Source organism: Panthera onca, chromosome C1, assembly GCF_046562875.1.
Source record: "Panthera onca isolate mPanOnc1 chromosome C1, mPanOnc1 haplotype 2, whole genome shotgun sequence".
NCBI classification, from domain to species: domain Eukaryota; kingdom Metazoa; phylum Chordata; class Mammalia; order Carnivora; family Felidae; genus Panthera; species Panthera onca.
The window spans coordinates 150594777-150621844 of NC_138346.1; the positions used below are offsets into that span (position 1 = coordinate 150594777).

The window sequence follows — 27068 nt, forward strand, 5'->3', positions numbered from 1 at the left end:
GTTACTGAAGCTTTGTAGACCTCAGTTTCCTTGTCAGTAAAATGGGGATAATGATTCCTACTATGTAGCATTGTTATGAAGATCAAATAAGAAGATGTGGGTTGACTGTTTACTACATAGTAAATGCTTAATAAGTGTTGGCTTTAATTATTGTGATTTCTTTTGTTAAATTGCAATTTTCTTGAAATTGAGAACTATATTTCAAATTTTCTTAAGCAGTTAGTTCTTACTACGAGTTTATTGCTGTTTATTTATATAATAGTCATATTTAGGGATAAGAACTCCCAAAATGAAACACACTAGAATTAAGATTGTTAGATTTGATTATGGCTTCTTTACTGACCCCAATTTGGTGGGTTGTTTTACTTCTTTCTCCTAATCTGACTTAACAATTTTTTTTTGAAAAATATTACTCATTTCTAAACTTCCTCTTGTCTTTTCTAACTTGGGAGGGAGATTCATATTCCAATTCCACCAGTATTTTTAAGTGTCAACCCCACCAGGCTTTGTGCTAGGTGCTTAAACATATCTACACATTGTTTCATAGATGAAAAAACCAAGGCTTAGAGAGTTCAAGTGAATATCCTAAGATCATATGATTAGTAAGGAGCAACTGCAAGAAAAATAAATAAGACTTAACCATAAACCAGTGAGAGAACTCTAAGAGGAATATGACTGAGTAGCATGAGGTACAGAGAGAGATTTTTTTTCTTCAACAAGGGGTGAGTAGAAGAGTCAGAGAAGTCTTTGGGAGGGAGATGAAGTTAATCTAGGAGATGTTCAGTCAACCCATGAACAGTCAAGAAGATTTTTTTCTTCCGTTTCTTCAATTCTCACTTGGCTATGTATAATGATTTATGCTTATGGCATATAATTGCCAAGTAGATAAATTTTCACTAAATGGAAGATAAAATGGTGACCACAGTAGAAAAGCATTTTATTTGATGATTTGTGACTATAAGTATACTCACAGGCTTTTAGTATATAAAGAATGGATCTAATGGAAGAAGACCCATTGTCAGTGCTGAAAATAATGGTACATATGTCCTTTCACCAAGTTTAGTTACAGTTCTCATAGTACAAAACCAATCCTTGAAATGCATGGTAAATATGCTGATTCTGGGTACAAATGAATCCTCCATTTCTGAAGGCTTGGTATGGGCTCCGATTTAAGTCTCCAATGCAGGTCCAGCGATTTTTGGTCTTCTTTTGGGAAACACACCATTTGGCATGATCCTGGTAAGAACTGAAATAAGAGTGTCCAGATATCTTAATTGCTTTGACATTGTAGACATGGTAAGGAAGGGAGCAGTTTGAAGGAAGCTCTTGGCTCTTTCGCTGCCAGGTTTCTGTTAGCAAATGCGTCTTCAACCGTTGAGCCATCCAGGCTGCAAAGATGTCTAGGGTTTACAGGGAGAAAGATAGTGAGGTTAGTATTTATACTTAGATAAGTCCCTGAAAATATCCTCAGCAATGGAAATCATCATTCACCCCTGATATATGGATGTCACGAGCACAATAATAACAACATAATTGAGATAGTGGATGGGAGAACATTTTGTTAGTGCTAAAGTGTTATGCAAATAAAAGTTCTTATCACTAAGGTGATATTGGCGTTTAAAAATGTTTTCTGTTCCACACAAACAAGAGGGCAATATATGCTTTTGTCTTGAAAAGATCTTTAGACAGAATGAAGCTAGAGAAGTAACCAGGGGCCAGCTTCAAGGGCTCTTTGCATATCATGCCAAAATGTTTGGATTTTCCTGAAATCAAGGAGAGAATTTAAAAAAAAATTAATGTTTATTTATTTTTGAGAGAGAGACAGAGTGTGAGCAGAGGAGCGGCAGAGAGAGAGGGAGACACAGAATCCGAAGCAGGCTCCAGGCTCCGAGCCATCAGCACACAGCCCAATGTGGGGCTCCAACCCATGAATCATGAGATCGTGACCTGAGCCGAAGTCAGATGCTCAACAGACTGAACCACCCAAGCGCCCCTCAATGGGAGAATTTTTAGAGAAATGTTAGTGGAAAACTGATAACAGAAGCTGATTTTTGATCATAAATATCAGTTGGGAGGCAATGTGCAGGATGAATTGAGAAAGGTGTATTAGATTGGAGATAGGGAAAACACAGGGTTGTCACAATAATTGTGACAATAAACACAGGCATGGACTAAGGCAGTGGCATAAAGTTTGGAGAGGAAAAGATAAATGTGAATGTTACTAAGGACCTAGAACTGATTGAATTTGATGAGTTGCTAGAGCAGTAAAGAAAAAGGAGGGATCTAGAGTCCTCAGTTGACTCTGCAGAATATAAGAAAAAGAATAGATTTGTGGGCAATAATGATGAGTTTGGCACGTTGAATTTGGCATGGCTATACCACCCCCAGGCAGCAATGTCCCACCCACTATTGAATACTGCTGGCTCTGTCAGTCCAGAGGTCTTGAGAATCGCCTGAAAGCTTATTGGAATTGCATAGAATGAGTATATAGAATGAGATAAGGAAGAGTGGAAGACCACGTGGCAACCCAGTCACCTAAGGAGTAGGCAGAGGAGGAGGACCTAGTTAAAGAGACTTAAGAGAAGTGGGAAGAAGACCAAGAGACTGCACACTCCCAAAAATCAGGGAGGGAGAGTGTTTCAGGAAGAAAAGGGTTTTAACAGTGCCAAATTCTGCAGAGGCTATTTCTGTCCTGTTGATTTTTGGATCTCTAGTGCCTAATACAGGGCTTGGCAAGTGGTAAGCATTCAGTAAATTTTATCTAGTATAAAAAGAAGGAAGGTAGCAAGAAAGGAGGGAAGACAGTGAGGTCAACTAAGAGGGTCACTGGTGACTGGGGAGAGATTGGAGTGTCTACAGACAGAGATGCAAAGACTACAGTGAAGGAGCATTGAGCAAGTGAAAGCCCATGAAGAGTCTTTAAAATTATTTTTTAATGTTTATTTATTTTTGAGAGAGAGAGAGAGAGAGAGAGAGAGAAAGAGAGACAGAGCATGAGTGGGGGAGGGGCAGAGAGAGAGGGAGACATGAGATCTGACGCAGGTTCCAGGCTCTGAGCCTTCAGCACAGAGCTTGACTCAGGGCTCAAACCCGTGAACCACAAGATCATGACCTGAGCTGAACTCGGATGCTTAACCCACTGAGCCAGCCAGGTGCCCCCTGAAGAGACTTTTAGAAAGAAATTTGGAAGAAAAGAAAAAAAAAAAGATATAGGGGATCTAGAATTGAGGGAAGATTTTTAGGAATATTTGTGTGCTAAGGGGACCGAGCTTATAGAGTGGGAAAATTGAAGTAGAAGAGGGAGAAGAGATCTAGTGTTTGAATCAAAGTATTCTGAGACTGGGATAGGTTCCAAGGCACAAGAGGTGCACTGCTTCTGTTGGGATAAAAGGAAACTCGTGAAAAGGAATAAAAACAGATAAGATTGTTGAAGGTGTGTGTGTGTGTGTGTGTGTGTGGTCTTTTTAGTCACTGAAAAAAATGTTTTTAAATTTATGTTTTGAGAGAGAGGGATCAGGGGAGGGGCAGAGAGAGAGAAGGAGAGAGAGAATCCCAAGCAGGTTCTACACTGTCAGCATGGAACCCAATGCGGGGCTTGAACTCACAAACTGTGAGATCATGACTTGAGCCAAAACCAAGAGTTGGAGGCTTAACTGACTGAGCCACCCAGGCGCCCCAGTCATGTTTAAAAGATGTTTATTTATTTTGAGAGAGAGAGAGAGAGTACTAGAGCGAGCCGGGGAGAGGCAAAAAGAGAGGGAGAGAGAGAATCCCAAGCAGGCTCTACACTATCAGTGCAGAGCTCGATAGGTACAAGGTTCATAGGATCCGTGAGATCATGACCTGAGCTGAAATCAAGAGTTGGATGCTCAACCAACTGAGGTGCCCCAGTGCCCCTTTTTAGTCATTTTTAAAAATACATGTATAACTGGCACACAATGTTACATTAGTTTCAGGTACAGAACATGGTGATTCGACACCTCCGTATGTCATGCTATGCTGACCACAAGTGGAGACACCATCTGGTCACCATACAGCACAATTACAATACCACTGACTATGTTCCCTCTGCTGTACCTTTCATCCCATGACTTATTCATTCCACAAACTGGAAGCCTGTACCTCCCACTCCTTTTTGCCCATTTTGCCCATTCCCTCCATCCCCTCCCCTCTGGCAGCCACCAGTATGTTCTGTGTATTTACGGGTCTGTTTCTGCTTCCGTTTGTGTGTTCATTTGTTTTGTTTTTAAGATTCCACATATGAGTGAAATCTATGGTTTTATCTTCCTCTGTCTGACTTATTTCCCTTAGCATAGTACCCCCTAGGTCCTTCCATGTTGTCACAAACAGTAAAGTCTCATTCTTTTTATGGCTGAGTAATATTCCATTGTGTATACACACCACATCTTCTTTATCCATTCATCTATTGATGAACACTTGGGTTGCCTCCATATCTTAGCTTCTGTAAATAATGTTGCGATAAACATAGGTCTGCATATATCTTTCCGAATTAGTGTTTTTGTTTTCTTCGGGAAAAGGCCCAGTAATGGAATTATGGGATCACATGATATTCCTATTTTTAATTTTTTGAGGAACCCCCATACTTTTTTGGGTGGAGTGTGTTCTTGAGGTGGTTTCTCTCTGGTGATCTCTGTTCTCTCTATGAAGGAAAAAGAGAGGCTGAGAATGAGGAGGCAGCGTAATATAAAGGACTTGAGAGTAAAAGAGTCTTAAAATAGCTGCTTAGGGAATGGAAAAAAGAAGGAGACAACTGTGGTCCTGTGCCCAACAGAGGCTGGGGACTGCAAATTTTCACTGACTCCTGGCTTGGATGGTTGTGAGATATTTCCCTGGTTGGATCAGCAATTGTGCTATTCAAGCAGAGCAGGCGAATGTTTGGACTAATTTGACTTCCTTTTTCCCTTTCCTTCCTTTTTCCTCCCTTCTCTTCTACTTCTCCATCCCCAAATAATCAGAATAGTTCTGCTATACAATCCAAAGTGAGTCCAACAGCAGAGTCATATATTGTTTGATCATGGTCTTTCATACCGTCAAGAAAAGAACCAGACTTTGCAAAATGGAGGAATTTTTGGCCCCGGGCTGACTGAAGTGCAGTGAGGTGCCGGTCAGGGATCTCTGATGAGCTGGATCTGGAGCACAGCTGGGGCATATGAACGAGCTCCTGGTGAAAGATGGCTGGGATGGAACAGCTATAAATGTTTGGGTTACAGACCAAGAGCTGAGAATCTGAATGGAGAAACAAAGAAAAATTGAGAATTAGGATACAGATGGAAATACTTGTTGATACTATAGATCTTGTGTGAATTAAAAAACACAAAAACAAAAACAAAAGTATTTCTTTTTTAAGCCAATAGCCTTCAAGTCACTTTTGGTTAAAAAGTATTTTTGGCCATTCCAGCTTGGGATCTTAAAGGAAGATCATCTGACTTGGAGCTGTCAGGTTGGTGGCCTACAGGCAACATGTAGTCAGCACATTTATTTACTTCATTATATTTTGAGAGAGAGAGAGAGAGTGCACATGCACCCGTGTGTGAGCGGGAGAAGGGTGGGGGGAGGAGGGAGAGATTCCCAAGCAGGCTCCACACTGTCAGGGCAGAGCCTGATGTGGGGCTTGATCCCACAAATCGTGAGACTCTTGATCCAAATCAAGAGTCAGAAGCTCAACTGACTGAGCCACCCAGGTGCCCCCACAATTATTTTTTATAAATAAGATTGAGATCATATTCTCTTCCCAACTCTCTCACATCCTCCCACCCTAGATTTCTAGTTTCTCTTGAAAAGTATGGATATCTGTAACCATTAGGTCTGCTTTTCTGCAGAGCCACATTGCAGAGCTGAGACTTTTGAGGGGAGAGTCAACATCCCTGTTTGTCTCTGTCCCCACTGCCCATGCAGCGTTGCTTGCCTGTTTCACCCATTTTTGTTACCTGCCAGGCCACGCTAGACATTTGAAAATACCACCCCTGATCAATTTCAAAGACTTCTTTGGTGGATCAGGAAACAAAGGTCTAGTAAGTGAATCTCCTCAAGGTCTCACCATGGCAACGCCCATGTTAGAATCTAATAGAATCTAGGTAACAGAGTGTTAATGAATAGAGAAACGGATGAAGTAATAAATTTATTCATACATTTCCAAATCCCTTCTTTAACACTGCTATCTCTCTCTCTCTCTTTTTTTTTTAACATACTCTAATGTTACCTATTGCTTCAAACTGGTTGTACTTAAAAGTTATGCAGATGCCAGATTGTCCATGTCTCCTCCCTGTGGGTGGATAATCATAGCCTTCTTCAGGAGCTGGAGGAAATCTGGGGATAGAATGAATCAGCCAAAATCCCTGCACTCGGTTCCACAGCAGTAAACCTACCAAAGATACAATTAATAAAGGTAAATTAGAAAAATAAAGCTCCTTTTAAAGATAGGGTTCAAAGCTGTAACATTTAAGCCCATTTGTACTTCAGGCTAATATTTTACTCTGTTAATAATCACAAAGATCATGCTTGCTTTTCAAAATTTCAAAACTAACTTGGGCACACATCACATTGCCCCATTACTGATAATAAGCCACCACAAAAGAGAGCCAGGACAGCCACCCTGTGAAGAGTTAAGAGGAATTTCGTGTTGAAACCACAAGGAGAATTTGTTTTGGTGGAAGGCAAATTCGCTAAATTGGAATTTGACCTTGTTAAACTACACAGTCACCTGGTAAGCTTCACATAATGAGTTATCTTTACCGCTAAGCAGCTAAGCTGTTTTCAAAAGCCAGCTGAAAAAGAATTGAAAGAGAAAGTATCAAATGAAGAAATGTACTTGCGATAGTTCATTGTAAGACACTGATGGTCACTTATGTGTAGAAGAGTAATCAACTCCACAAGCCCAAAAACAGAGACAGAGAGAATGAAAGAGAAGCCATGCCAAAATGACCCAGTTAATTGTGTTTAGTGAAAATTTCTAGAGCAAAATGACATGAAAACGGAAAGGAAGAAAACAGAAAGATTTTCATTTTGTGTCATGGCAAAATGAATCCTACCCAACAGGCATCAGTGACTATTTCTGTGTTTATAAATACATCGGGATAGTTCTGGTAAACTGACTAGACTTTCCAGTTTGCATATAACCATGCAAATATGAAATTATTCATGTTTACCTTATTGTTAGAGTGGAAACCACATGCTTGCCAGTTATTTCTTTTGCAAAAAACACACTTGAAGAAAGCACGCTATTGGTCTCTCATTCCCTGTGTCCAGGTGGAAAATGTCCAATGTTCTGTTGCCAAACAGAGCTGGATGACCTTCAGGGGCCCTCTTCTGCCCAGATGAATGTACTGTTGGCCTGAAATCCTAACCTCCTGGTACCAGTGCCACCGGATGTCAGGGCACCTGTTGCCAAAGAGAACTCCTGCACTTGACATGGGGTCCCGTTCCCTTTGTGGTCTTTTTCCCAAGCCCTTTTAGCAACGAACAGGGTGGGGGTTGTTAGAGGAGAGGTTGGAGAATGTGGTGTATTACCAAAATTGCTGTGTTCCAAGCAAATAGGACCATCAGGAGGGCAACTTGGCTAAATAAAAAGCTTTCATTACTCATGATATTTGACAGCCATTACAAATTACGTTCTTAATCGGAGGTGGCAAAAGTGGCAGCCTACTGGCCAAATCTATCCTGCAGATACATATTATTATTCTCAGAGAATATTTTTAAAACTTTGCGTTCATTGCCAACATTTAAAAATTGGGGAGATTTTCCACAAATGCTAATTTTCAACATCTCCTGAAAAATCGCATCCCTCCAAAGCAACCTGAGTACTACCTGTACCTTTTCACCAAGCATGCACCCTCTGGTTCTTCAGTTCCCTGCTAGTTTAGTCCACCTGGCTTGCTGACATCCACTTGCCTGCTTCTGAAGCCATTTGAGTTTGGGACCTTCTTTTTTTTTTTTTTTTTTTTCTTTTTTAAGTTTATTTATTTATTCTGAGAGAGAGAAAGAGTAACTCCTCCTGTCAGTGAGGAGCCTGATGTGGGGCTGGAACTCACGAACTGTGAGATCGTGACCTGAGCCGAAGTCGGCCACTTAACCGACTGAGCCACCCAGGCGCCCCTCATAAATATGTTTTAAAATACATATTATAGGAAAAGTGAGTAGAAAGGATTAATGAGATTATCTAATGGGTATTAAAATTACAGATTTTTTTTTTTTTTGCTTACTGGCATTTTGAATTTTTAAGTAATACATATACATAGTTTATAGAAAAATGCCAAAAATTACTATAATAAAATTCTTAAAATATATTAACTATATATAACAAAAATTACCAAAATATAAAAAATATATTTAAAAGTACTTTCCCTTTTTTTTTTTTTTTTATTAAAAGTACTTTTCAAAAACGTTTACTTCAAAAGGAACTATACACTAAAAAGAGTGAATTTTACTCTATGGAAATTATACCTCAATGAACTTAACTGAAATGTGTACACACACACACACACACACACACACACACACACATGCGTGCGTGCACACACACAAACACTATATAGATTGGCTGGTATTCCCAGTAGAATTCTGGGATTTCTGCTATAGAGCATATATTTTTATGTTAAGAAATAAAGTAGAATTTGTGAAAAGGAGATTTCCAAGTGAAATTATATAATTATAACCTGTGATATAGAAATCAAGAATTTTGATAGCTCAGAATAAACCATTAAAAAGGAAAGCTATTTTTTCAGTGTGGAAAAAAAAAGAATATTCAAGATAGAATATTTAAGAGAATGTTGATTTCCAGTAGAAAAGACAAACCAAGAGCCTTTGTCATACCTTTAGTGTGTCCATACTTTCTGCTGTAATTCACAGATGTAGGGACTCCATCATTGTATATTAGATAGGCTGTGTTGTTATTCTGCAGGAGCACATTAGGGTTATAATGATGTAAATCTTACGCTCATAAATGCTCGCAACATTTCTACCAGCTACCCAGTCTGCAATACAGAGCTTTCATTAATACACATGAGAAATCATCCGTTATCCTAATAGACAGCTTCCCCATCAGACTGAATTCTGTGACAGGCAAGGGAGGGAACACAAAGTCCATTCTTAACTGTGCATGGTTTCATCCTATGTGACAGGGGCCCTGTGCATCATGATGTGCATGTGAAGGTACTATTCCTATTTCTCTTGGCTGTTTTGGACCTGCGTTTCTCATTTGGCAACCACTGTATAATAAAGGAGTACTTAAATATTTGTTGAGGAACAAATATTTGTGTAGGAACAATCGGCCTAGGATTACACCTGGGTTTTTTTCCATTGATATAGGCACCATGGCAGAACTGGCTGTCAGGGTCTGCTTTCCTCTGCCTACATTGTGCTTCACAGCTTGGTCATAGTTTTGTGTTTAATCAGGATTCCTCATTCTCTGCTCCCACTACCTCCCTGCAGGGGAGGATTTCCCTTCAATTCATTTCTTAGTGTCACTTCACCTTTCTTGCTTGATATTTCCCTGCTTAGAAAAAGTAGTGAAATTGAATGTGTGATATTGGATTGCCTCTGGTAAGGCAAAATATGAGTAAATTTTCTAAACAGTTGGCCAAATCTCTGAGTAAAAATGAAGCTATTATTTTGATGGTATCTCTTTTGTCATGTTTTGGAAGCTTGCTTGTATTTATTCTGTGTGGTTCCTTTTTGTTTGTGTCACGATGCAGTGATTTTTACTGAAGCCAATAATATTGATATTAACAAAAATCTCAGGGACATAATTAAAAGCAAGAAAGGAAAACTCATCTCCTTAAAAAAGGCTCTTCTTTTTGTCTCAGGAAAAAAAAAAAAGCCAGTAATTGAGTTGTTTACAACTGCTTAATTATTTGAGGTAATCTAAAACCTTTTTCTTTTTTTTTAATGCACCGTATAGTCCGTGTAGCATTCTCAGCTATTATATTTAGAAATATCCAGGAAAAGAAGCTGTTTTCTTAGCCTCATTTTCACAACTGACTATAGCTATTGTTGGCATTCATATTCTCTGCTGGAAGACCCTGACAGTTGTTCAATGAGCTGGCGTTGAATGTGGTCATGAGGCCATTGTGTGCCTTTGGCGTGCAATGCGAAGGGGCTTTGGGAAGAATCTTTGAGGAGCTTTATTCGTATAATAGACGAAGTGTATTATTCTAACCAGGAGTATAACAGCTAGCTAAGGTTAAATGGGAGGCAGCCCTAGTGAAGAAAGGCTCTCTGATAAAGGGGAAAGACCATGGACTTAAGGATAGGTAGGCCTAGGCATGTCCTTCTGGACAGCTTTGTTTCTAGAACACATAAGCTGGGTACTATTTTGACTACTGGATGTTGAACAAGACTAGTACAATCTCTGCCCCTAGTCTAGCAGGGAATATAGACAGGCAGGCACAGGCAACTACAATATAGTTTGATAAGCATTACTACGAAGGTGTATGGAAGGTTCTTATTGACAAAGGCAAAAGAAGGGAAACAATTCTAAATGTAACCCACGTATTGGCCTAGGTCATCTTGACATTTGAGATTTAAAGCCAGTTGCTGTGATCTTGCATTCTGCTTTCTGATAGAATCCCAGACCAGGAGGTGGGGGAGCTATGTTCTCACTGTCACTTCTGGCACACAGACCCAGCTTCCAAAGAACACCCGATCTCACTTAGGTGTCCCCACTATTGTTGTTCCTCTTCTTTTGGCTCTATGCCAGTCAGACATGGAAATCAGCCCCTTCCCTGTCATTTTCTTCCCAGAATCCCTCACTGAAGGCCTTATGTGTGATCAGATTTCACTGAAGGTACAAAACATGGGATGGTTTTACATCACCACCTGGCCTTGCCTCTAGTCTCTCTCTGGGTTTCTTATGCTTTTTAAATCCTAGCTTTCATCCACTCTTTTTTATTTTGCAGAGCATTTTAGCTCTCTTGCCCTCCTAGGCTCTGGGGCCACTTTTGTGCCTCCAAAGATCATTATTATATTCCGCCAAAGTAAGAACCATCTGTCCCAACTAAGGTAAAAGACAGAGGCTCTACAATGTTGCTCTTTCCTTTCTCTCCCGGTGGGGAAGGGAACAACAGAAGTGTTTATTTTCTCACTAATGGGTTGTGCTCCCAGCCTCCATCCCCAAACTTGGAAAACAGAAGCAGCTGCAGGCAGTTTGGACTTTACATAATAATCTATTAATTGAAAGCAGGGTTGCTGCTGGGTTTAAATAATTTTTAAAAGCACCTACAACAGGGCTTGGTCCATCACATGTACTCAAACACTTTTAAAATACATTTTTACTTTGTAATTTGGCTCTGAAGGCTGGTCTTCGTGGCAGACGAATAAAAACATGAGTATTAGTGCACACAGTGACAGCTCTCTGCACATTTTGAGTAAATACTCAGATATGCATGTGCCGCAGCGCTAGGATCTAACACATTATTGTTGGAAATCAATTAATTGACATATGTAAAGGCCTAGCATACCGTAAGTGCTGAGTCATTTTACACATTTACCTCTCAGTGATTGTTAGGAAGGCATATATGCGTGTAACTGAATATTATTGTATGATTTTCCTTGTCACCCCTGGTTGGGAAGCAGTATCTTGCCACTGAACGGCAGATGGTGCCTGGATCATTGGGAGACTGCCCACATTGAGCCAGCAGGCCTACTTACCTATGCCTCTTTGGCTGGTTAGCGCATTGCCTGATCAAGTCCAGATAGCAGGTTTAATCTCCACTCAGGCAAGTGAGTTCTAGGGCATCGAACTACAGCCCTAGCTCTCAACCTCCTACTTGGAAAATGATAAATGAAAAGGAAGACCAGGTAGAACCCTTCGTTTTGGCCCCCAGCACTCATCACCACCATGGCATAAGTAACCCATACTTCGTGGTGTATTAATTGCTGATCTGTATTGCATTATAATGGGAGAGGGCTTCTTGCTATTTCTATTAGAGGTCTAAGACAGCAAGTACGGAGTGAATTGGCAGAGTTTGGCAGCCAGAAGGCTTCCATACGTAGGTAGTTCACACCTTACCCGGTGATGCTATGGGATATAGTGCTGAATGTGCCCATAATCTGGCATCGCTGTAGAGTCTGATGACATATTCCTGAAGGTCTAAGATTGATTCGGATTGTGTGCTAGCTTACTTCAAGTTGCTAGGATTAGGGGTTAGGTAGGTTCGAAGTCAGAATCTTTTGGAAGCTTTAGATTCTGTTTATGCATTTTATGTGATTCAGATGAATGATAAACTGTAACATACCTCAGAGGCATATGCTTCATATAGCTGTTGTAATGTCCTTCCCAACACACTGTTGGTGGTATTCATTAGTTGCTTACTCCTCCTCCAGCTCCTGGTTGTAGAGTCTAGGTATAGGTACTCTAACCCCGTCTGTCTGCTTTCCTTGTCTTGCCTTTTAGGTAACTTATAAAAGGCAAACCTAACAAAGGAAATAATTATGAATTACTAACACTTAATGACAGCTTCTCTGGTGACAGCCACTGTATTAAGCGTCTAACTATATCATTTTACTTATGTTCCCTAAGTCTAACGAAAGGGATTTGCTCAGGATTTCTGTCTCTTTTCTCGCCCTTATTTTTCTCCTTCCCAGAAAGGAATGAGACTCTGACTGGACGTGTCCTAAGACATCAACTGGCCTGGTGGGTGGGGTCCCTGTTGTGGAAGCCCGTGTAGGTTGACAGTGGCTCTCTTTTGTTTCCACAGGCCATATGGCTGCACTGGGGAGAGAATGAAGCCCAGGCCTGGACTGGAAAGGCCTTGGATGTGTTTTTCTCTTCTGCCCCAAGTGCTTGGCACGCTCATCTCTTTGCAGTTGGCTGGCTGGGTCCGAGATTTGGGTTTGGCTTTCAGAGTAGACAGAGGCTCCCTTGAGTCTCTGGCCTAGGCCACGTTCTTTAGCTCAGTTTTTCAGACCGTTCTCCATTGAGGATTCAGGGCCAAGACCAGCTCATTAAGCAAGCATTTTGTTGTCCTTACTGTTATCTCCTTGTATATCTTCTTTGGGTATCTCACAGGGAGGGGAGGTGGTTGGGCCCGTATGGCAGGTAGGCACTCTTGGATCATGTAACCCCGGGGCTTCTCAAATGTGCTCTAGTCACATTTCAGGCCAGATCATTCTTTGTTGTGGGGGCTGTCCTGTGCATTGCAGCATCCCTGGCCTCTACCTATCAGATGACAGTAGTCCTCCTCAGCTATGCCAATCAAAACCGTTTCCAGACAATGTTGAAAGTCCCCAGAGGGCAAAATCACCCGGGTCTTGCCAAATACCTCTAATAGCAAAAATCCCACAATGAACCATCAAATACCCACAAGGAGGCAAACATTCTAATGCATTCACTATGACCACACGGTGACATCTTACACTGCCCGTGAACGCTTCATGTTATTCACTTGGTTCTAGTCACTCTTATGCTTCCATTTATTTACACGAGCTCTTTCCTGCCCTGTGCATGCGTTCTTACTCTCAGAACAGGGTCCTCACATGTGGCAGGAAACATAAAATTATTCTTTGGTGCTGACCTGATGTTGCTCTGCCCTTTTACTCTCACAGTGAGTTGTAGCGGCTCGAGACTGTGCCTCCCCGTCTGCTCAGCTCAACATTCTCTCTGACGGGTATTGCTGAGTAATGTGTCCATTCATTTGCAGCAAAAACAATGTTATGTATTGATCGCAATTTGGTCGCTCACCAGTGAAGGGTTTGAGAACCATCAGGGTCACGGCATATCAGTTGAAGACTAGTGCTTTTAAACATTTTTCTTGAGTAACCGTTTCCAGTTATATTCTGAAGTTTTCTCAGTCTGTTTGTAGCCCACACCTCCATGCTGAGGTCCAGATAAGCCTAAATGCAGAGATATCCCAGAGACTTCCAACTCCATATTTTTGAAACCAAGTTTATAATATTTCGCTCCAACTCTGCTCTTCTCCTGCAGACGGGGCACACATCCACGCAGTCAGAGAAGCCAGCAATCTGAAAGTCTTTCTTAACTTCTCCCTCTCTCCTACGACCCTCAGCCCATCTGTTACTGAGTTTTCTCAGAATGTTCCTTCCTCTCTATTTCTACTACTGTGTCTTTAAACGTTAAACTGATGAGGTCCACACATCATCTCATCTGTAATGCTGCAAAAGTCCTGGTGAGTCCATGACTCTAGACTGGTGTCCATGCAGTTGGCCTTCACCGTACCACCAGTGAGCTTTCTAAAATACAAATCTGACTACGTCACATCCCTGCTGGAAGGTCTTCGGTAGCTCCCTTTGACAGTCAAATTCAGACGCTGCAGCCCAACACACAAAGCCCTTCATTACCTGGCCCTCACCGCTCACTGAGCTTACCTCCTGCCATCTCCCACCATTCTCCTGAAGCACCAGCAACACTGTTCTTGAACCTTCTCCACTGCTTTTTGCCTCTGTACCTCCCCATTGCTCCCTCATTGGCTTGAGATGCCCTTGCATCTGCCTTGTTTTTCTAACCAGCTCACGGGGTGCCTGGGTGGCTCAGTCAGTTAACCATCCGACTTAGGCTCAGATCGTGATCTCACCGTTTGTGAGTTTGAGCCCCGCATTGGGCCCTCTGCTGTCAGCGCAGAGCCTTCTTGGGATCCTCTGTCCCTCTCCCTCTGCTCCTCCCCTGCTTGCTGTCTCTCTCTCTCAAAAATAAATAAACATTAAAAAAAATCTAACCAGCTCATAATTGTTCTTAAAACTTAGCTCAAAACTAGTTTGGGGGCTCATGCTCCCTAGAGGCCCCATCTATACCCTCACCACATAATTGAGCTCCTTGAGGGCAAGTGCTATGTTTCATTCATATTTGTATTTTCAAACCTCAGCACAGGGCCTGGCATGAGCTCAGTAACTGCTGAGAGACTGAGTGTCTCTGTGTTCTCAAGCCTGAAGTTTACACAAAGCTTGATGCCAATCGTAATGCTCAACCTAAACACCCTAATTAAAGAGTGAAAAAGCGATCAAAGCGTTAGAAGAATCCATAACCATAATGCAATGCTGTGTTGAGTCTCTTCCACAGCGTGAAGGAGGCCAAGGACCTACCACCCACTCCTGTGCTCCTGTGCTGCCCTAATAAACAAGGTTAACCAAACACTGCTGTGTTCGATCAAGCCCTCTTTCTCATTCTCAGAAGGAGAGGCACAAGGTCCCGTGTCAGAAAAAAAGCAATCTGCCTTCTCTCCTTTGCAAATCTCTGAAAGGATGTTGGAAGGGTCCTGTTAGGGAAGGCGCAATGCAATGAAAGGAACCTGCCAACTGACCCCCCACATCTGGGGCCACCGGCCTTGGCCCGCTGGGAGAAGCGAATCAGGTCCACCAGGCACTGCTTGGCAGCTTTCTCAGGTGGAAGTTCCTTCACTCAGGACCTCTCTGGATATTTGGTCCATGTATGTACTTTAATTTCCCTTCTTTTTAGAAGGGAGAGGGAGGGGGAAGACTCCTTGTGGAACTTTACAGTGAGCCAGTTTGCCTCCCATACTCTGGCTTTCTATTTGCATGCACAAATCCTTCCATTTCATTTACCTACCAATCCACGGCTTTGCCTTCTTCATTTCTGCACGATATTGTTGTCGCCTCCAGGACCCCAAAGAGGGCGAAGAAGAGCAAAGGAAGGGCTGTTCTTAGAAGTCTGGCTGTCATTTTTTTTTTTTTTTTTTTTTTTTATCTGCCACCTATATTCCACACCACAGCAGGAAACTTGCCCCCGGACGAGGAGTCTGAGTTTCAGGTCTCACTCAGGCTGTGCTGGCTCTGATGTTTTGTTTCCGTTTGCCTCTGCTGTTCGGGCATTTTCAGAATGGGGCGAACCTCATGTAATTGTGTGATTCTGTCACAACATGCCAGCGTGACTCCGGATGCCTTTGTGCTGACTAGTTTGCAAAGTCATCAAAAGTCCCAGAGAGGAAAATGGGATATACAGTTAACTCTTCTGAGGGAACATCATGTACTACGAAGTTCGGTGGGCAGGGAAACTCCATGTTGATAAGTAGAGGTTGAATTAAATGTATTTCACGTTTTCCCCTCACGATTAGCCTCTCTGTGAGTGAAAGCAAATGCTTGCAGTTCACACATGAAGCAGAAATGAGAAAACCTCAAGTCTTAGCAAAAATTAGGATCTATCACTTCTAATATTCTCAATCTTAAGTAAACTTTTCCTAAAGTGGACTTCAAAGGGTTGCCTTAAAGAGCAATTTAATTATGTTCTACGAAATATACATTCTACGAAATGTTAATTACATTCTACGAAATGTTTACGTATTGCCTCCACCTCTGGTTTTAGCCATTCAACTTGGTGCTCTACTTTTGAGAGGCCTTGGTGTCCAATTGGTTGTAATGCAATCGGGTAAACATATTGACCGCTCACCCTTCAGGTCAAATAAAAAATGTTACAAACATCTGTTTTGCCCAAACTATTCTTTCTCACTCTTGAAACTAAATTTGAAGTTGAAAGCCAAGAGAAAATGGCCTATTACCACAATGACTATAAAAAGGTGAGACCATTCTCTCTTTACAGGAGGGGAGGGAGGAGACAGGCATATGAAAAGGATTTCCTTAAGTGTATGATGCTTTTGACTCACTTCTTAAAGATGCTCTCATAATTAGGAGCACTTTACCAGAAGGACAGCTCTGATCTATCCCTTGGATTATGGATCTAGACCACTTAGGGACCCACACCAAACCGGCATCTTGCAACTCAGATCACTTCTGCGTTGAACTCGAATTGTTCAGGATTCAAGGTTCGTAGGAAAGGGAGGGCCTGAGGCTCTATTTCTCCTAAGACAGAGTTTTGTTTGGGGTGTCTGGACCATGTACCCACATTTTCCTGTGGTGCTTGCAAAAGGGGCAGAATTCTGGGTCTTAGCCCAAACCTGCTAACTCAGAATTCTCCCAGTTGGGCTTAGGAATCTACATTTTTTATAAAGTTTGTGGTGATGCCAGTGCACTCCCAACTTTGAGGCTTGCTGCCCTGAGCCAAGGCTGTACCTTATCTGACAGGTTTGCAACCAATCAAGTTAGAAAAAAACAAAATAAAACAAAACAACTTTTTTTTCTGATCATTCCTCCATGAGTATCATTTTGTTTTATATATGTTTTTATTGCGTTCAGAAAAAAAGATTTCAGCAACTGCAAACTTTTCATCAATTTTTAAAAATTTTCGTAGCATGAGGTTTATTTTTCTAAGTTAAAATGAAATAAAATTATTTTTATCTTGTGATAGCTTTTGGTATTACAATGGTAATAACTAAGTACATGAGGGTTAGGATTTATTGATGCATTTAGAGAAGATAAGCAACTTGTTTTCAGTTATGTAGACTAAAGAACCTTTGTTGAATAGGATATAAAGTAATTCCTATTTTCTCCTCATTGTATGCTTAGCACAGTGCCTGGCCAAAAGTAAATGATCCACAAATAATAGCTAAGATTGTTTTTACTATAACCTGAGCCCTTCCTGTGGTTGGGGGACATCTGTATTAGGATGCTATTTGCTAAATCCAATTTTATTTCAAAGTCTGGAAAAATGCTGTTAGGTTGCTTTCTTTCAGATGTAACTTTCAGGAAGCTTTCTTCTTATCTCTCCTTGTCGCTGACCTGATGGCGCTGATTGTCAGCCAACAAGCTTTATTATGCAATCACCAGGTATCAAAAGCTGTACTGAGGGGCTCCAAGGATTTCGACATTACCCTAAAGCCTAGATTCCAGTGTGTCCTGACTTTCACTAAAAATGGCAAAGTACTCTTATGGAAAGAAACTGAATTTGGTGGACGGAGAAAATGCAAACAGGATAGAATGGTTTTCACGTTACCCTCTTTTGAAGCCCGAGGAGCATACGATTACAAAAATACCACATATACCTTCACGACATGATTACCTCTAAAAATAGCAGAAAACCCCTTCATTGTAAGTTGGCCCAGTGTAGTGAACAAGGTAGAGTTCTTCACTTGGTAATAGGCTTCTTATTTTACAGTTGAAGGTTTGTATTCATTCATCTAGTAATTCTGGAAAATCTCAGTCCCGATCTCTTTGAAATTGTGCCTCTTCCACATTCTCTCTTGTCATATTGTCCTGGTACATTCTATGTCTCTTGCATATATTCCGTCTCCGGTGTCTTCATTAATCCTGATTATTTGGATCTATCTATCTTTCCGTTCTCAAGTTCTCTCTTAGGCAACATTAATCTGTTACTTAATCTATCTCTTTCAAATATCTAATTATTTCTTCAGTTGTGTTAAATCTGTTCCTTAATGCACTTATTAATGCATTAAGAAGTTCTTTGTTTTTTTTTTTGTTTTTTTTTTTTTTCCTTCAAATTTACTTAGGCTTTTTTCTGGTCTCTTGTTTTTTGCTCAAGGGAAGGTACACCCTTGTCTCAAGAAGGAGCTATGCTCAGGGGCGCCTGGGTGGCTCAGTTGGTTAAGCATCTGGCTCTTGGTTTCGGCTCAGTCATGATCTCACAGTTTGTGAGTTCCAGCCCCATATCAGGCTCTATGCTGACTGGAGCCTGCTTGGGACTCTCTCTCTCTCTCTCTCTCTCTCTCACTCTCTCTCACTCTCTCTGCCCCTCCCCTGCTCGTGTTCTCTTTCTCTCGAAATAAATAAATAAATGTTTTTTAAAAAGGAGATATGTTCACTCTTCTCTTTTTATTTCTGTAAAGATAGTAAAGATATTATTTTATATTTTGTGTTTGGTGATTCCAGTATCTAGAGCCTTTGCAGGTCACACTTCACTGTCTGTTGTTTCTGCAGCTCTCTCTCATGACACCTTGAAAGCTACCCTGTGTGCTTTTTTTATTTTTGGCTGTGAATTCGTATTCTTTGAAGCTTTATCTGTAAGAACTTTTTGAGATTGAGATTAAGTTGGGTTTTTCCACACCCTGGTCTATGCTGGCTTCATCAAAGTTTAGTCATCCTGTGAGGACTTCTGGAAGTCAGGCTGCCGGCTTTGTTTAGTTATTTTCAATAGCTTTTTGAGGTGTGATTTACATGCCAGAGAGTCTATCTCTTTAACTTAATGTTCAAACTTTTACAAGACCACTTCAGATACTGGATACAATCTAGAATGTGAAAAACCAAAGGAAAAAGTTGATACTCTTGTTGCAGGAGGAAGGGGAGGGGACTTGAATTATTTTGATGAAAATCAATGAGACAAGCAACATGATTCAGGCATTTGTAAAACAAAGAATTGTTCATGAAAAATGTTGTTAAAGGAAGCTATAAGTAGAATTAAAGGAAGAGGGTCAGAGAATTTTATTTTGTTAATTCCTACTCATCATTCATAGCTCTATGGATGCCAGTCCCTCCTGGAAACTATCTTTGATCTCTCTTAATCTGGTTTAGGTATCCCAGACTTTGCTGTATTTGTTCAATTAGAGCAATTATTACAATGTATTCTAATTACTTGGTTACTTTTCTGAGTCTTCCTCTCAAGAGCGAGGGTCAGCCAAATCTGGCCCACTGCCTGTTTCTATAAAGTTTTATTGGAACACAGTGACACCCATTCACTGATGTATTACGTATAACTATTTCTGCTATAATGGCAGAGTTGAGCAGTTGCAACAGAGACCATATGGCCCGCAAAGCCTAAAATACCAACTTTTTGATTCTTTACTGAGAAAGTTTGTTCTAGTGTATAACCCCTATCTAGTGTATAATGCCCTTGTATCAGGGCAGAACAATGTCTGACTGGTTTGCTATTGTATCTCTAGCACTTACCATGGTGCTTATCACCTAGAAGGGGCTGAATAAATATAGATGAATGAATGGATTAAATGAAAAAGATTTCAGAGATTTCTATTTTGGGGTTATGTGGAATTTAGGATGAATTAAATCTAATCAGATAAATAAATAAAAATGAGTAGGTAGGTAGGTAAAATCCCATTTTAAAGAACGTTATTATAATGTTTTGTCAAGGAGGCAGCTGGGTATAGTGAAAATAATCAGGCAGACCTGGGTTCCATGCCTGGCCCTACCTCTTACACGCCATGTAGTTTTGACCAAACTACTTAACCTCAACAGTATCAACTTCCTTTTCTAAAGGTGGCTCATGATCTGTACTTTCATAGCATACGCTCTCAGGATTCAGTGAGATACTGTGTGCATAGCCTGTGGCACATGACTAATGCTTATTAAATGCTCATTCTTCCCACCTTGTTTCCTTTTCCTCTGTGACACAGTTATTTCTTTATCTTTGCAGATGGACTAAAAAGGGTCCTTTGGCGATGTGGTTTTAAAGACCACAAATAAACTTATATCGCTCATGTTTGCAGTAGTCCTTACCCAGATAAAAGTCAGTGTTTGACTCAAAGGTAGCATCTTGTTATTGAAGACACAAAGCCGAATTTTCATTCTGCCCCAAAGGGCAGTCAGCCTTTCATTCTCCCTGTGCTTTTGCAATGTGAACAGCCTTGCCATACCCACGGAGTCCATGTGAGCTTAGAATTCCCCTGTAATTTTAACAAATGACTAAAGTTCCAGAAAAAGTGGTGGTTTGGGCAGGGGGTACCTCTGGGCATTGGGTAAGTTCAGCCTGGTACACAGTAAGCAGAATAAGGCTCTTCAGTCTCAGAAGGGCTCTTTTTCCACTGTACGAGCCTGCCTCTTAGCTATGTGGCTTTGGGCAGCTCACTTACCATCTCTGACTTAGTTTCTTTTAAAATAGCGTTCTTCCTCTTAAATTGCAGGGGTTTTTGTTTGTTTGTTGTGTGTGTGTGTGTGTGTGTGTGTGTTTGTGTGTGTGGAGTAGATAATTCAGATTCCAATGAGTGGAATTTAAAAAATGGCATAGGAATTCAAGTTTCTGCAGTAACATGGCCATTTCTCTCCTTCTGTTGGGATCAGAATGGTTCCCTTCTTTCTCTAAAGAGTGGGCTAACCATCAAGGGGGTATAGGGACGCTGCTTGTAGTGGGAAAGAGCGTGTCATTTGGAAGCAAATGGACTGGGCTCTCCTTTCCTACCTCTGTCACCTAGTAACAGCGTGACCTTGGCAGGACACCTAACCCTCATACCTCCCGCGGTCAAACTTGGATCAAAATATCCACTTCACAGGGTTCTTACAAAGGACTAGAGGGAATAATATACGCAAAGTTCCTGACATATATGAAACCCTCACTAAATGGTTGTTTTTATTTTCAAGACTTACACATTTGGAAAGAGATTCTCTTTCAATGTGTGCATTTCAGTAAAATTTTCTTCCAACTGCATTCTTGGAGGTCTCCATCACTTCTTTGCTGTGGAATTTCCTGCCCCCAATCCGAGAGGCTCCTGAGGGGTTTCCCTGGTTCAGTTCCCAGCCCTAAGGCTATTGGTGCTGTGGAGAGGCCGGTGAGAAAATTAGCATTGCCTCTGACATTTAGTGATGAGTTTCTCTTCCTTTGTAATAGGCAGAAGTATGAAAATAACTAAGCACCTGTAAATGGATTCTTCATTAGGTAACAGGTCACCTTCTTTCTACCATAATTATGCATATGACTTGTTTGACTGTTTCTGAAGCATCTGCTTGACAAATCCTTTTAGAGTCATACCCCCTTGCTAGCAAAAATAAGCCATTCTGCAGCTTAAAGCAACATGACATTTTCTGCTAGATATCAATATTTTTCCATCTGACATTGAGTAGATCCGAGGCAGCCAAAAAAATACCAGCTGCTTCTAAGGTTATGATTCACCGTTATTGTTCTTATCCTTATGTATTGTTAAGATCCACCAAAGAGATATTAAAATGGTTCGGATGAGTGTTTCTTTTTCTCACATTAGTTCAGCATCTTTCTCTGAAATCTTTTTGTTATGAATGCCCAAGAAAACGTCAGGCAAAGGAAAAACCTGGGCACAGAATTGGAAGAACTTCTCCAGCACATTCCAAAGACAGAGAGAGAGGCTTGTCTCCCTGCACAGTTCTTCCATCCGGACACGCTGCAACGGAGTTGATTTTTATGCCTGTGTGACAGGACCTAAATAGCTGTACCACTTCTACATTTCTCTCCGTTATGGAGGGAAGACACGAGGCTTACAGAAGCTCTTCAAAGACTTAAGAGAAAATGCTAGTCATTTTAAAATTTAAATTTACATGGGGTACTTGGGTGGCCCAGTCGGTCAGGTGTTCGACTGTTGATTTCAGCTCAGGTCATGATCTCACGGTTCGCGTGGGGCTCGGTGCTGACAGTGCGGAACCTGCTTGGGGTTCTCTCTCCCTTTCTCTCTCTGCCGCTCTCCTACTAGCTTTCACAAAATAAATAATAAAAATAAACTTAAAAAAATAAAATTTGAACTTACAAAAAAAATTTTTTAAAAAATCTTCCTTAATATTTTCCACCTCAAACCTATCCACTGGACCTTCTAGAAGTTAACAGATTCCTGGCTAAGAACCTCTCGTCCTGTAGCGATAACCACTAGCACTTTCACCATGGCCTGCAAATAAGAGAACACTCACTAGCTCATTACAGAAGTGAAAAATAAGATTAATTTAAAATCTCTGAGAGTTCTCTCCAGTCTTACTTGCAGATAAGTAATGATTTCCATCCCCTTATCTTTCAAGACATGTCTAAGAAAAAGGGAGTTTTCTTTTATAGAGCCTGGTAAAGATGCATTCCTTCTGATGTTCTATCCAGAGTTTTACTCTGGGAAATTGAGTTTCCTTTTGCGACTTTGTTTCCTGAAGCCACACAAGCCCAAAGAAGGACAACCGAAGTATGAAGGCAGAAGGACGCCTTATACTAGCAGCAGTCTTTCTGGATTGGTGTGTAACCTGGGGATTTCTCTCCAACAGTGATTGGAAGGACCCTTTGATGCAAAATTCGACATCTAGTTATTATTTATTAATGATAATGACGGCTAACATTTATTTAACACTTACTATTTGTCAGGCACTTTTCTGAGTGCTTTTTCTTTTTCCTCATGTTATCCTCACAGCAATCCTGAGAGTGGGCACTACTCTTATACCCATTTTATAGATGGAGGCATTGACCTCCAAGTACAGAGCTAATAGGTGGCAGAACAAAGACTCACTCACACCTGTGCTGCCTCATTCCAGAGCCCAGAGCCTACCCTCTCAGCCACCTGCCAACCCTCCAGATGAGAGCGACCTTTCATGGTATCTCATTGTGCAGCTATCATGCACATGGATCTCTGCACCATACCGTGCTTTATACAGGACAGAGTTCTGGCACCTGCTTCCGATTTCTTGGACTACAGAACTGGAGGGAGTCTTACTGGGGGGACAGCCTCATTTCTGGTCTGGACAGTTATCTGTTCTGTCGGGTCCTACCAAGAGACTTCCGGGCGTCCCACACCGTTCTTGTTCCCTTCTGCTCCATCCTCATGGTGACGTCCTTTTTCTTCTGACTTACTACCCAGCAAGTGTAACGACTCAAGCTCTGCTCCGGTCAGGAGCTTGCTGAGGAGTGGTGACCTCTCCTGCGCGCCTCGTGCAGAAACTCCGGGAGGGCTGCGCTGTGCGAAGTGCTCTGTCTTGTTAAGCAGGGTGAGCACTTTGTGCCGCATGGCTGACTCTCTCTACACTCAGTTTGGTCCTTCCTGGGCCTTTGTTCTCCAGTCGGCTGTGCCTGTGATCTCCAGGCCGTGGTGATCAGACGGCAGATGGCGCCTTCCCCGCTTTCCCCAGAAGAGGAACTTCCTGATTGGGGATTGAGTTGAAGTGGCAATTCCTGTATTGAAATCTTTTGGGTGTTTTCATGAACTATTCCGTGTCACCACGCAAGAGGTGGAGGTGGGGGTGCACCATTCATTCCTTCGCAACGCGTTTATTAAGCACCTATTTGTGTTCTAGGCACTGTGCTGAGCACTGGGGTTGCCGTGACAACTGAGAATTGTTCCCGCTTTCATAATTTCCCATTTTTGGACAAATCAAACACATGATGAGGCAATTGCAATATAATATGATAAAGACTGTGATAAGGCGATAACAGTATTGCCAGGGCATACAGAAGGGGCACCAGACCTTGAAGGGCTGGCTGATTCCCCGCGGGAGAAGTGGCATCTGAGACCTGAAGGATGACCAGAAGAAGTTAGGCAGGTGACAGAAGGGGTCGGTAGTTGGGCAGAAGGAAGAGAAAGGGTGTTCAGGAAAGAAGGAATAGCATATTCAAAGCCTACAGGCAGAGAAAGGCTGCCGAGCCTGGGCAAGTACAATCAGCTCGGGATAGCTGAAGCAGAGTTTGAAACAGGCTGTGGCAAGATGAGAGCAAAGTTAGGGATCTGAAGGGTGGCTGTCACTGAATCTTTCTTTAAAAAAAAGAAAATGCTTATTTGTTTTTGAGAGAGAAAGAGCCAGCAGGGGAAGGGAAGAGAGGATTCGAATTGGCTCTGTACTGACAGCAGTGAGCCCTATGTAGGGCTCGAACTCACAAACCGTGAGATCATGACCTGATTCAAACTCAGGCGCTCAACCGTCAGAGCCACCCAGGTGCCCCTGAATCTATGTGCCATGCAGGAACCACTTGCTTTCACAGACCGAGCTACCATAGCTTAGGTGTTTAATGGCAGTAGATAGGACTGAGAAGTAATATTCATGTGTATCCCGGGGCTGATGGACAATCTCGGAGACCTTTGGTTCTGGATCCTCGTTCATGCCATCCAGGGGCCCCCAGCCAGCCAAGTGCCTTCCTCCCCCAGGTGGAATTCCTTGTGGCTCAAAAGACACGTCACAGTCTTCCTCTGACTGCTGCCAACAGTGCTCTCTACTCTAAAAACCGGTGCCTTTACTCAAAGTCCCATCTACTGTCTCTGCTGGGGCTGTGCCCACAGTCAGGCCTGACGTGGCCACTTTTGCTGGGGTTGACCTCACTGCAGCTAGGTACTAGGAACCGAGTCAGCCCTTTCACCAGCAACTCCTACAAGTAGGGGTGGTTATCTCCATTTGTACAGCTGGGGAAACTAAGGACTCAGAGCCAACAAATTATTTGTTGCAAGCCACAAAGCTGTAGATGGCAAGATAGAGTTTGAACGTGGTCTGATTCCAAAGCCCCTGCAACCACAAGCAGTGACTCTTTCCCCATCAGTGTTATAGCTCTTATTAAGATCCTCTAAGTCTGCTCTTTGGGTTTTCTCATTGATCCTTTCCTAGAAGATGAGTCCCTCCAAAATTGGGTCAGAGGCTTTTAAGGGGCCTTTCCAAGAGTTGTCCCTTAAATCAGCAGCATGCCTTAACAGGAATGCTGTGTCCCCAAGACTGAAGACAACCTCCCATATCTCCCACTTTGCTTAAGAACATAACAATAATTTCTGATGTTGGCTAGTATTTTACCACTCCTCCCAGAGGATCTGGTGATGCTTTATGTAAACAAATTTTTAGGTAGCCTATGTGCAATTAGCAGGTGAGGTTCCTTCTTTGTGACCCTCCCCAGACTCTCACTGCATGTTGTTTTTCATTTACTTTTCTTTTTGTCACTTTCTGGCATTATCATCTTAATGTTCAATTTTGATGCTTGCCTCTTCTTTCAAACACCAGTAAAGCCCAGGGACAAATCTTATGAATCCTAGCAGTGGAGATGGATGTATTTGCTCGTAAGAGCACCAGCTCCAAATAAGTGCACTAATGAGTCAATCACCAGGCTTTTATTAAGTGTCTGTTTGCTAAAAGCATAGCTTTTCCTGCAGCCAGATGGCCTGGCTCTGCACTCCTGAAGGGAATCTGGACCCTGTCACTAATTACTCTTCTTCCCGGCAGCAAGAAGGGGAAGCAATTTTCAAATTTTTTTTAGTGATCATAGGGCATTTTCTCCAGAATATCACTCTGTATAAAAAAAACAGGATATAATTATTTTCAGTTAACATAGTCACACATTTTTGTAGAAGAATGGCAGTCTGCATAGTGGTTAGGAGAATAAACTTTGGAGCCCACGGATCTGAGTATGAATTGTTGGCTCTATCCTTTACTCGCTGTGTGAAGTAGAGCTAGTCACTTACACTCTGAACCTCAGGTTCTCCCTCTGTGAAATGGGAACAATATTAGTTCAGAGCTGTTCCAAGGATTGAGTGAGCAGTTATTAAATAAAACAGAGTAAATAGTTTGGTCCAGGAGATACTGTTACTATTATTATTATTACTTAATATTATCAAGAAAGCCATCTACCTGTCTGTCTTCAGGCGAGTTTGATATATTTTCATATGTTTCTTGCAATTCTCTTTTCTCCATAAAAGTTCCCGTTTTTCTTCAAAGGTAGGATAGGGTCTTGCTTTCATGAATACTCTTAACTCTCACCTTTTATAATTATACGATTAAATCAAGGCTTGAAGAACTTGCAGGTGACTTTTTGTTTTCATGTATCTTTCTTCAATACGATGACAGTGTTTTTTCATTGCAGAATGAGGAGGTGGAGTTTGTCCGAACCGGCTATGGGAAGGATATGGTAAAAGTTCTCCATATTCAGCGAGATGGGAAATATCACAGCATTAAAGAGGTGGCAACTTCGGTGCAACTTACTCTGAGCTCCAAAAAAGATTATCTGCATGGAGATAATTCAGACATCATCCCCACAGACACCATCAAGAACACAGTTCACGTCTTGGCAAAATTTAAAGGGGTATGTATCATTCTTAGATGCTGCCTGTCTTTAAAAAAATTTTTTTTAAATGTTTATTTATTTTTGAGAGAGAGAGACAGAGTGCGCGTAGGGGCAGAACAGAGAGAGAGGCACGGAATCTGAAGCAGTCTCCAGACTCTGAGCTGTCGGCACAGAGACCGATGTGGGGCTCGAACTCACCAAACAAGATTATGACCTGAGCCGAAGCCAGACACTTAACCGACTGAGCCACCCAGGCACCCCTATGTTGTTACCTATCTTGATGCAGAATTCACTAAACTATAACATGAGTATATCACTTGCTTACTGCAAGTTCCCTTTACTTTCTTTTTCTTCTTTTTTTTTTTTTTTTAAATTTTTAACGTTTATTTATTTTTGAGACAGAGAGAGACAGAGCATGAATGGGGGAGGGTCAGAGAGAGGGAGACACAGAATCCGAAACAGGCTCCAGGCTCTGAGCTGTCAGCACAGAGCCTGACGCGGGGCTCGAACTCACTGACCGTGAGATCATGACCTGAGCCGAAGT

The 27068-nt window shown here is 41.7% G+C and overlaps 2 protein-coding genes across 3 annotated transcripts in view; one reads left to right on the forward strand and one right to left on the reverse strand.

The window, feature by feature from the left end:
• Positions 1-920: 920 nt before the first annotated feature.
• On the reverse strand, positions 921-16004 carry DNASE2B (deoxyribonuclease 2 beta). 2 transcript variants are annotated; one of them, XM_060624793.3, is made up of 6 exons: positions 15536-16004; positions 12252-12429; positions 8830-8911; positions 6221-6382; positions 5050-5247; positions 921-1400 (listed from the first exon to the last, which is right to left on the reverse strand). In XM_060624793.3, the coding sequence occupies exons 1-6, from the start codon at positions 15646-15648 to the stop codon at positions 1060-1062; spliced, it is 1074 nt and encodes a 357-aa protein (XP_060480776.1). In that variant the 5' UTR covers positions 15649-16004; the 3' UTR covers positions 921-1059. The 2 variants fall into 2 exon arrangements, with proteins under 2 accessions (XP_060480776.1, XP_060480778.1); XM_060624795.2 differs by lacking the exons at positions 6221-6382; positions 8830-8911; positions 12252-12429; positions 15536-16004 and adding an exon at positions 5949-6079.
• A 364-nt stretch (positions 16005-16368) lies between these two features.
• The window catches only part of LOC132672604 (uricase), a 37581-nt gene continuing 26881 nt past the window's right edge, over positions 16369-27068 (forward strand). The window contains exons 1-2 of the mRNA XM_060624796.3: positions 16369-16499; positions 26324-26542. Coding sequence (XP_060480779.1) covers positions 16392-16499; positions 26324-26542 — 327 coding nt within the window. The 5' untranslated portion in view covers positions 16369-16391. The remainder of the gene's footprint in view (positions 16500-26323; positions 26543-27068) is intronic.